Raw genomic sequence first — 12,006 nt, forward strand, 5'->3', positions numbered from 1 at the left:
TGTGATTTGGCCACTCCAGCATTGTTATGGTGTTTTTCTGCCAGTCGTATTTGCATTTCTTGCACACATTAAAATACATATTTTAGGCCTGACGTTTAGGTAAAACCCCAAACATCTTATTTTCTCTGAAAGTGGAGACCCTGCAGAAGAAAATAGTGGCTAATATTGCGCAATTTTATTTAGGTTTTTTTCACCTGATTTTAGAGCAACGATTTATCAAATACAAGTGTTCAGTAGAAGATATGCTAATGTTTATTTTATCTATATTTCACTAAGAGGTTGTACAGAGTAAATTGCTGCAGCCAGTGCAAACATTTCTGTATTCTCTGAGACATCAGGAGTCTAATAGACCAATGCCTGTACAAGTGATCAGGTGGCTGTAAAATCACTTTCATGAAAAAGCCAGCAGTCCAATGCACACACATTTCCTGTGTGTGTGTGTGTGTGTGTGTGTGTGTGTGTCAGCGCCAGCCACTGATGTAAGTCCTTTGGTAGCAACACAATGTATGTGTTACTCATAGATAGTTTTTTACTTCTGAAGCTGGCCATATGAAGTCAGATTCTATATAGATAGGATATAAATGTATTGAAGTGTTGGAAAGTCAACACTTGCATTTTTCTGCTGATGTTCCTATGCTCTATGCCCTGTGCTCAGAAAAGCACATGAACGTTTTGTTTTTTTTTTGGCGTATTCTGGCATTTTTAATCCCATAGACATTAATGGAAACAACTGTATACATGGAATAGGTGCATGTTTTTACATGAACAGAATTCCTCTCCTTGCTCAGCCCAGAAAACAAATTCCTGAAGCTTGATACACATGTAAAAATTCCCATAAATGCCTAAAAATATGCCCAGAAAAAAAAAACTATCAAAATCACCAGGGATACACTCTGCATATGCTCTGCTAAGGTGTAGATGCAGACTGTGTCTCTTGAATGGAAGTTATGTGGAAGGATGGCTAACTTCACACTTGCAAAAAATTCTTACTTTGACGCTAACTTGTACCAGTGTGACTATAGCATTGACACGTGTTTTTGCCGTGTTTATTGCGCATTAAATGCACCCAAAACACCTTCCAAGTGATTTTATTTTTTCCACTGATTAACTCCCTTAATATTTGAAAAACATTTGTCAAATGTGCTTTAAACACTGCAGACTTGTTTACTATGTGTTTTCATAGACTTGAATGGAAGGAGCTGACAAGCTTCAACTCTTCCCAGACTAGAGATGTAGCTTCATTTTTGCTGCACAGAGATGAAATTGCTACATGTGAATGGCTCTGTCCGCTTTCCATATTATCCATTGTAGGCCGCTTTGCTAGGCATTCGGGGAGTGGTGAAAATGTGCCCCAAACGCCTGTTTTTTATGCCAGAGTCAATAGGGCCTTAATCTCTCTTGATAGGGGCAAAGACCTCAATAAAAGCGCATTGATTAGTAGAGAAGGATTAGAATCTCTGATGGTCTATTTTGTTGTAGTTGGTGTAAATTGGTGGGTTTTTTTCCCTTTCTCTTGTGACACGGACATAAGCAGTAGGATATTTTCCCAGTAGGAGACACACTAATATATCTGAAAGCGGATATAACTCTTCCTCACTGTGTCCAAAGCTGGAAAAATATAAATTGTGGTCAGAGTTCTACTGTGGTATTTCTTCACTGGTGTTCCCAGTACCCACACTTTTTTTTTTTTTGGATTCTTTTTTTTATTTATATTATGGAATTGCAGAAGTATTGGAAACCAATGCAGGGTGAACTGAAGAGAGAGCTAAATCAGGGACATCTCTGTATTTGCTGGTGGTTGGGCCAGCATTTAAAATACCCGTTTGGACGGACACTTCCTTTCTTCCACACTGCACTTTCAGCTATGGTCAACATATGTCTAGTGTTATCAAGAAACTGATGATCTTTTTCTTTTTTCCTACTATATATTTAGTCATTGGACAGCACCTGCTATCGTATAGTCACACAGCCAAAGCCCAAGGTAGAGTCACCAAAGTCAGAGAAACCTGTAAATGGTATGAACCACAACAATGAGGACATCACTTCAGAGAAAAATAAAACGGTGCCGCCTTCTCAGCACAACGGAGGCTGCCATCCAATTGAGAAGGACGCCATCGACATGGACTTGGATTAATGGGGCCTGACCTTTGTTTCCTCTTACAGGGACTCGCTGGAATCTGTTCCTGGTTCTTTTAGCTCATTACATTTCACATTTGGAGTTGGAGATCTGTTCCAGAGGGTTTTTTTTGTTTTATTTTTACCTTTTTTGTTCCATTTCTTTTTGATGTGACCAAACACTGTCTAGAAGACTATTTATTATGTGGAATTTTAGAATGTTTATTTATTTAAGTGTTATCTATTTGTTTTCACTGTAAAATACATGGCACGGGACTAGAATAACAGATACCTTGTAAATTTGGGGGGAAAAAAAGCAAATTCCTGTGGAATTATAAACTTCATTATCAGGCTTCTATGTAGAATGAGCCTTTGGAAGCACTGGAACACATAATGGCTGTTTGTGCTTTTTAAATGGTAGCGCTGCAATGAATTGGGAGGAAGCACATTAACTCTCATTTCATTTTTCATGCATGCCATGAGGAGAGCAAGCAAGTCTTCAAGGAATGGCCTTTATAGTTATCCCATACTCTTATTACAAGCTAATTTTTCTGCAGAAAGTGAAAAGCAGTATTTATTTCAGCACTGAGATTACATATACATGCAGTTTTAGTTTCTGGTTCATTTGTTTAAGCATTCAAAGTTAGATGTGCTTGATAGCATTGTGACTGTCTTGGAGCCTTCTAAGAACTTTGGTAATAAAGTTTCCAAATCAAACATTTGACTGTTTGTTATTTCTTCTTCCTTGTAACACATTGCTTAGCAATATTGATCCCATGGTTGTGTTGTGAGATGTCTTGTGTTGTGTGCAATGTTCTGTGAGATTCACATGGCTCCATAGGGCATGTACCTTTCCTAAAGGATTGACACTGAAAGCTGACTTCTCTACTTTGGACTGTCTCCCTCACAGAAAGCAGATGTTAGTTTTGTCTGTAGAAGTACAACTCAAGTTCTACTAATCTGCCTGTTTTTATTGACTTTTAGGATTTACTGGTTTTACTGATTGTGTGTGTGTGGCCCTGTTGCTGCTGTTTTTTTGGCTTTTTTGTTTCCCAGCCCTCAGTATATTGCTTGGGCATTCCCATGGTCTAAGAATCAGTTCCTCTGTCCTTTTAAAATTCTGCTTATCTTAATATGACACTAAAGTATCTGAAAATTCCAAGATACAGGTTCCCCTCTCTTTTTATCTCTATGATCTTCTTACTGTTTGCAAAAAAAACCCCCAAAAAACTGGAACCTCGCAGAGTGGGTGGAGTTATATGGATACACTAGGGGGCGGTCCCAGCAAAATGTGTTTGTGTCCAATTGCCTGAAGGTGGCAGTAGATGACCCTTGGTCTAAGAATCGGTTCCTGTGTCCTGTACACTACTATATGAAATTTACATTTTAACTAAGTGTTAAAAATTCACTTTCCTATGAAGTGGCCCCGAGGATGTGTTTTAACCCTCGACATCCTAATGCAGAAGGTTGGTAAGGATACAAACCGTATTACCCATTCACTTGTCTATACATCAAGCTTGTGTATGTGCATTGCTTAGTCATTCACAGAGAGTTATAGATTTTATCTAGAACAAATGTTTGATCCTTCTCATTATATGAAGGTGCTGCCTCATTTCACCATAAATATAGATGATGATATGGCCTAGTAACACTTTTTTTTTTTTTTTTTCTTGTCTTTTTGTTTTTTTTTTTCGTACATTGATTAGCTTGTTTAATACCTAAATAAAGGTTTATTTGTATGTCCCTACATTTATGATCATTAGGATCAACTGATTGGTTATCAAGCATAATAGTGAGTTTTGTTTTTTTTTTTTTTACATACTTGGACTCGCTATTACCACCATTTATTTTATCTGTGGCAAACACTCCTGAGGTCCATATTAATGTTATGCGACTTTATAGCTACATTGCCTATTTCTTTGGGTTGGTTCTAGAGAACTCCTGAATCTCATCTAGTTTCCCCACATAGCGTTTATGGAATTCTGGCTGTTTCTTTAATTAGGAATCATACAGTGCCACCACTGGCCGTGCAACCCTTCTATATTGATTGTGGGTGACCGTGCAGAATAGGATGTTGTGTTACATTTTTATTGCTGTCAGACTACTGGGGAATATTGCACCTCACTTCCAAAAAGTGATGAAAATCTCTCATGAACACATTTTCAATAGGTTGGGGAAGGTTTAGAACTTCTGACAATGAGGCTTATTTACTAAAGGAGTTGCTAATATCCTTTCAAATATTAATTTCAGTTATGAAATCATGTGAAATGCATTGCATATAACTGGGTATTCAAAGTGAATAGAGTTGTGCTTTTCATATGATAGTGTAGTGGAAGAAGAATGCAGATTCTCAACTTCTTTAGCAAATCGCCCTCATTGCTGTCTGTGCTTTTGCGACCCTTTTTTCTTGTACTGGCATATTGGAGAAGAGAGGGAAAAAAACAACCTAATAAAAGCATAGGCACAAATTTTGATTTACTAATAGGCTTTTTACTTTGAAAGGGGGATTTTCCTTTAGCTTAGTGAAATGTGGTGAAAATTCACCTTGCAAAGCATCCCAATTACAGTTGCAAGAAAAAGTATGTGAACCCCTTGGGATTACGTGGAGTTTTGCATGAATTGGGCAAAAAAAGTGCTCTGAACATCATCTAAGTCACAACAATAGAAGAACACAGTCTGCTGAACATAATACTACACAAACATTAGATGTTGCCATGGTTTAATTGCACATAACATGTAAACATTCACAGTGCAGGGAGGAAAAAGTATGTGAACCTTTGGACTTAATAACTGGTTGACCCTCCTTTGGCAGCAATAACCTCAACCAAACGTTTCCTGTAGTTGCAGATCAGACCTGCACAACGATCTGGAGTAATTTTGGACCACTCCTCTTCACAAAACTGTTTCAGTGTAGCAATATTCTTGGGATGTCTGGTGTGAATCGCTCTCTTAAGGTCATGCCACAGCATTTCAATCAGGTTGAGGTCAGGACTCTGACTGGGCCACTCCAGAAGGTGTATTCTGTGCTGTTGCAGCCATTGTTTTGTTGAATTACTTGTATGCTTTGGGTCATTGTCCTGTTGCATCACCCATCCTCTGCGGAGCTTCAGTTGGTGGACAGATGGTCGTATGTTTTCCTGCAAAATGTCTTGATAAACTCTGGAATTCATTTTCCCATCAATGACAACAATCCGTCCAGGCCCTGAGGCAGCAAAGCAGCCCCAAACCATGATGCTTCCTCCGCCATGTTTTACAGTGGGGATGAGGTTTTGATGTTGGTGTGCTGTGCCTTTTTTTCTCCACACATAGTGTTGTGTGTTCTTCCCAAACAACTCAATCTTGGTTTCATCTGTCCACAGTATATTTTGCCAGTAGTGCTGTGGAACATCCAGGTGCTCTTTTGCAAACTTCAAATGTGCTGCAATATTCTTTTTGGACAGCAATGGCTTCCTCTGTGGTGTTCTCCCATGTGCTCCATTCTTGTTTAATATTTTCCTTATTGTAGATGTGTCAACAAAAATGTTAGCATGTGCCAGAGATTTCTGTAGGTCTTTAGCTGAGACTCTGGGATTCTTCTTTGCCTCATGCAGCATTCTGTGCTGTGCTCTTGCAGTCATTTTTACAGGACGACCACGCCTAGGGAGAGTAGCAACAGTGCTAAACTTTTTCCATTTGTAGACAGTCTGTCTTACCGTGGACACATGAACATTAAGGCTTTTGGAGATACATTTGTAACCCTTTCCAGCTTCATGCAAGTCAACAATTCTTGATTTTAGGTCCTCTGAGAGCTCTTTTCTGCGAGGAATGGTTCACATCAGACAGTGCTTCTTGAAACCAGTAAACCCAAAACAGGTGTGTGTTTTTTAAGGGCAGGACAGCTGTCAGCAACACATCCAATATCATCACACTGATTGGAGTCAAGGTTGGCTCACTCCTGGCTCCAATTAGCTCTGGGAGAAGTCATTAAGCTAGGGCCTCACATACTTTTTCCTCCCTGCACTGTGAATGTTTACATGTTATGTGCAATTAAACCATGGCAACATCTAATGTTTGTGTAGTATTATGTTCAGCAGACTGTGTTCTTCTATTGTTGTGACTTAGATGACGTTCAGAGCACATTTTATGCCCAATTCATGCAAAACTCCACGTAATCCCAAGGGGTTCACATACTTTTTCTTGCAACTGTATGTACAAGGAAAAAAAAAAAATGCTTATATATGATTGAATGATGAAAGTAATCAGAGCTTCACCTCACCACTAAGCTAAGTGAAAATGTGTTTGCTAATTGACAGCCTATTTTGCCTTTAGTCAGTCAATTCCGTTATCTTGTCCAGCTGATAAGCCTATTTAACGTTAAACATCACTTCTGTGCAGCTAATGCTAATATCGTTTTTTTTGCTCCTAAACATTTCCAAGCTGTCTCATGTCTCTGTAATCTGCTGTCTCTATTTTCTGTCCATTTGCTTCAGCTTTAATTTGGATTAAACTGAACTAGTTGTTTCCTGCCTTTTTCTCTTGCCAAAAGCCCACTACCACATGATTCCCAAGACTGTTGGTTAGGGGTATTACTGATTTATTTACTATCTTAACACCTCCTGACATCTCCACATTAAAATCCTACCCATCCATATTTTCCACCTATCCATTACTCATGTACGGTGACCGTAATACTGATACATAATCATCATATCCCAGTTTAACTATTTTAAAATGGTTTTGTGAGGTCTACCAACAGTCATGACACTTCAGTCCATCCTACACCAACTCTGCTGCTTGACTTTTTCACCTTTTGCTTTTCTATCGGTTTATAAGCATTCAGATCACATTTTTAACTCTACACTCTAACCTACAAAGTTGTTTACAGTTTGAACCTTGCATACTTTTTCTCACAAATTTTTAGATGCAATCCCAAATCCAGGGTCTGCTCTGCAAATGTTCTCCTTCTCTCTAGTCACTTTTTCATCCTTTCATTTTTTTGAGCAGTGTATTAAGGTAAAACATGTCTTGCCTTTACAACCACTTTAACCACTAGCCTACAGGGCACTTATAACCCCTTACTGCTCAGGCCAATTTCCAGCTTTTAGCGCTGTCGCACTTTGAATGACCATTGCGCGGTCATGCAACACTGTACCCATATGAAATTTTTATCATTTTTTTGAGACAGCTTTCTTTTGGTGGTATTTAATCACCTCTGGGATTTTTATTTTTTCTTAAACAAACCAAAAACCACTGAAATTTTTGAAAAAAAAAGTTTTTTCTTAGTTTTTGTTTTACAATTTTGTAAATAAGTGATTTTTCTCGTTCACTGATGTGTGCTAATGAGGCTGCACTGATGGGCACTGATAGGCTGCAGTGATGGACACTGATAGGTGGCACTGATGAGGAGGCACTGGTAGGTTGCACTGATGGGCACTGAAAGGCAGCACTGATACATGACACTGATATATGGCAGTGACTGGCACTGATAGGCGGCAGTGACTGGCACTGTTAGGCAGCATTGATTCGCACTGATAGGCGACACTGACTGGCACTGATAGGTGGCACTGATTGGCATTGATAGGTGGCACTGATGGGTGACATTGAAAGGCAGCTCAGATGGGCACTGATATGTGGCCTTAACACATCAGCAGCACTGGTATCTGCTCCTTTGTGCAAGGAGGAACAGGATGAGCACTGCCAGAGCCCTAAAAAAATTACCTCCAGCAGGCCACTGATGTGAATGTCTGACCAAACAATCAGAAACGGACTTCATGAGGGGGGCCTGTGGGCCCCATGCTCACTGCCCGACACTATAGAACTTGATTGGCATTAGCCATTGAACACCAGAAATGGCAGGCCCGCCACTGGCGCCCTGTGCTTTTCACAGATGAGAGCAGGTTCACCCTGAGCACATGACAGACATGAAAGGGTCTGGAGAAGCCGTGGAGAATGTTATGCTGCCTGTAACATCGTTCAGCATGACCGTTTTGGTGGTGGGTCAGTGATGGTCTGGGGAGGCATATCCTTGGATGGACACACAGACCCCTACAGGCTAGACAATGACACCCTGACTGCCATTCGGTATCAGGATGAAATCCTTGGACCCATTGACAGACCCTATGCTGGTGCAGGGGGTCCTCCTGGTGCATAACAATGCCCAGCCTCATATGGCGAGAGTATGCAGGCAGTTCCTGGAGGAGGAAGGAATTGATACAATTGAATGGCCCCCACGCTTGCCTGACCTAAATCCAATAGAACACCTCTGGGATATCATGTTTCGGTCTATCTGACGTTTGCAGGTTACACCTCAAACTGTCTCGGAGCTCAGTGATGCCCTGGTCCAGATCTGGGAGGAAATACCCCAGGACACCATCCATTGTTTCATTAGGAGCATGCCCCGACGTTGCCAGGCATGCATACAAGCATGTGAGGGCCATACAAACTACTGAGTATCATTCTGAGTTGTTGCAAGGAAATTTCAGCAAAATGGACTAGCCTGCTGCATCATTTTTTCACTTTGATTTTCGGGGTGTCTTTGAATTCAGTCGTCCTGTAGGTTGACCATTTTCATTTCCATCAAACGATGAGGCATCCTTACATTCCTAACACATAACCCAGTCCATATCGGTATATATAGCCAGCATGATGTTTTTCCCCATTGAGATCTGATGTGTTTTCAAAGTGTCCCTTTAATTTTTTTTGAGCAGTGAACATTCCTTGCATTAAGGTAAAAACTGTCGGTATTTGTATTGCCCTTTCGCCTCCCTATATACCGGAGCGGTGCTGGTCTCTTCCTCTTCTCATAAGACACAGAGCCATTGGCTCCTGCTGCTGTCAATCAAATCCTGTGAGGAGAGGATGGGGCCAAGCCACACTGTGTGTGTATATGGTTGCACACAGCCCAGCTCGGAAGCAAGCCTGCGAGTGTAGGTGTGCTACCAAAGCAAGCAACTCACTATGGGGGCACACACAGAAAAGCAGGAGTGAAGGGCACTGTTGGGGGACCCCAGAAGAGGAGGTTTGGGGCTGCTCTGTGCAATACCATTGCACAGAGCAGGCAAGTAGAACATATTTGTTATTTTAGAAAAACAAAATTAGCCTTTACAACTGCTTTACATCTAGGCCTGCCCCCACTCTTGGGAGTTCCCTCCCTGTTTAGCACTCTTGGCTTTGAAGCCAGAGGCCAAATTGTGCATTTATGCACAGACTATGGACACTGAAGTGTTTACATATTCTTAACGATCAGCAAAAGCCCTTTAAAACAAGCCACTACTGACCTTTCTAGCTGCATACACTGTGAAAAAAACTCATCCTCAAAGGTCACGGGAAGACTCTAAAGTCACTGGTCCGCTGCAGTCACACTCCAGTCTCCTATACGTACAATGCAGGGTTAATTTCCCTGTATTGTGTGTGAAGGGGCTGAGGCTCAGCACACAGACCAGAGCTTTTGGCAGAGGAGGAGGGTACCAGATTGGGGTATAAAGTAAATATTGAAGCCTACAGTGTGCATCCCTGGACATGACGAGTATTTAACCCTTGCATTGTGGGGGCATTTATTAACATTCTTGGAGTCAGGCTTTAAAGGTTTAACTGTTTGTTAAATCTGTAGACAAATATACACTCCCTGGCCACTTTATTAGGTACACCTTGCTAGTACTGGGTTGGACCCCCTTTTGCCTTCAGAACTGCCTTAATTCTTTGTGGTTCAACAAGGTGTTGGAAACAGTCCTCAGAGATTTTGATCTATGTTGACACAATAGCATTGCGCAGTTGCTGCACATTTGTCAGCTGCACATCCATGAAGCGAATCTCGCGTTCCACCACATTCCATTCCCTTTACTTTACATGTGGGTCTTTGGAGTGATCTATTCCAGAATTGTGCTTCATGTTGGCAATTTAAGGAGTTAGGAGTGGTGACATTACAAACTGCAATTGGATTTGAGCGGTCATCCATCCTAAAAAGGATTTTTCCCTAAAGCGCTTAGACCTTCTTTTACAGATGTCTGTGCTTCCAGTAACCGGCTTTGATATCCTTCTTTTATGGTGTGCACGGTGGTGAGGATTGGAGGCAAAGGACCATTGCAATTATTGCTAGGTGCGTTAGAGCACGTTTGTTCCACCTAGCACTACACTTGGTTGCTCTTCCATCATCTATGAGCTTTCATGAACTTTTCAGATCACTTATTTATTGATTTAATTTATTACACAGTACTTTATATGAATTTTGTGCTTTATATATATTTAATATTCATGGTGGAAGTTTTGTTGTGTATATTTGTATTTATTGAATTCATGGTTGATTCAGATTATTATTTGGCAGCGCAACACATTTAGCTTGGTGATTGTGATTCTAACAGTGCTCAGCATAAATGAGTACACCCCTTTTGAAAAGTAAGATTTTAATCAATATCTCTGTGAACACAAGAACAATTTCCAAAACGTTGACAAAACTGAGTTTTATAGAACATTTGTTTAGTTCATTACTTGAAAGTAAAGTTAATATAACTGAGATTACAAAATCTTTAGCTTTAATCAAATTAGTTGATGCAAAAATGAATACACCCGTCTAGTATTTTGTATGACCCCAATGATTTGTAAGGACAGCACCAAATGGCATGAACAAGTTAGCGAAATATTGCAACTTCTATCTTTTTCAATTCTTCAATAACGACCTCTTTTAGAGCCTGGATGCTGAATGGAGAGTGATGCTCAACTTGTCTCTTCAGAATACTCCATAGGTATTCAACCTGGTTCAGATCAGGAGATATTCTTGGCCACTGAATCACTTTCACTCTGTTCTTCAGAAATACAACAGTGGCTTTAGATGTGTGTTTTGGATCATTGTCATGTTGGAAAAGTGCACAATGACCAAGGGTATGGAGTGATGGTAGCATCTTCTCTTTCAATATAGAGCAGTACATCTGTGAATTCATGATACCGTCAGTTCCAAAAACATTTATCTTGGTCTCATCACTCCAGAGTAGAGTCCCAGTAGTTTTTCTTCTTTTTCAGCATGGGCCCTGAAAAATTCTAGGTGGGCTTTTTTGTGCACGGGCTATAGGAGAGGCTTCCTTCATGGACGACACCCATGCATGCCATTCCTGTGCATTGTATGCCGTATTGTGTCACGGGAAACAATCACCCCAGCTTAGCTTTCTACTTTTTTAGCTAACTGCATGGCGATTTTCTTCAACCCTTCTCATCACAAGACGCTAAATTATTTTGACTGATAAGTAAAGCTTTGCTGATCTTCTTGTAGTCTTCACCTTTCTTGTGTAAATTAATTTCTTTCACAGGCCTTGTGACATTTCTCTTCCATGTGGTGCCATTGCTGACAGCATGAACTGGAAAGGGGTTTTCTTTGTAACAGCCTTTTATAATCCACTGTCTTCTGGACACCTGTTTAATGAATACACTCACCTGTAGTTGAATTCTTGTTAATTAGGATTTTGTCTAAAATTTAGCTTTGCTGCTAAGATGTTCATTGGGGTGTATTCATTTTTGCAACATGGTCTTGAAATAAATTGTTAGGAAAAATACTTTTTTTGTGTGTGTAAATTAACAAATCTTGTTTGCAATCAATGGCCCACATTTGTGGAAGTATTTTGTAGTATAGTGCCCCATAGACAATGTTGGTTTTGAAAGGAAAGTAAAGGTTTTCTGACAAATCTGTTGGGGTGTACCCAATTTAGCTCCATGCACACGGGACATTTCAATAACACTGGTAATGTTAGCTGTGTGAAGTCACGTTAAAAAACCGTGCGTTTTTCAGCGTTTATTATTTTTTTATTAGCGTTTATCCTTGTTTTTTTCATGTTTGTTTTTTAGAATTTTTTTCAGCCAAAAACAAAAATTTAGGGGGGGGTCAAAAACATCCAAAAATGCCTGTTTGCCCCGATTTACCGCATTTTT

At 40.2% G+C, this 12,006-nt stretch overlaps 1 protein-coding gene across 3 annotated transcripts in view; it reads left to right on the plus strand.

Annotated features, from left to right (window-relative positions):
- The window catches only part of HSPH1 (heat shock protein family H (Hsp110) member 1), a 55,566-nt gene extending 52,734 nt beyond the window's left edge, over positions 1 to 2,832 (plus strand). For all 3 annotated transcript variants that reach the window (XM_089690892.1, XM_089690893.1, XM_089690891.1), the window contains one exon: positions 1,934 to 2,832. In XM_089690892.1, coding sequence (XP_089547018.1) covers positions 1,934 to 2,134 — 201 coding nt within the window. In that variant the 3' untranslated portion in view covers positions 2,135 to 2,832. The remainder of the gene's footprint in view (positions 1 to 1,933) is intronic.
- The last annotated feature ends 9,174 nt before the right edge of the window (positions 2,833 to 12,006 follow it).

Source organism: Staurois parvus, unplaced genomic scaffold (assembly GCF_062004578.1).
Source record: "Staurois parvus isolate SC_StPar_1 unplaced genomic scaffold, SC_StPar_1.0 ptg000544l, whole genome shotgun sequence".
Lineage (NCBI taxonomy): Eukaryota > Metazoa > Chordata > Amphibia > Anura > Ranidae > Staurois > Staurois parvus.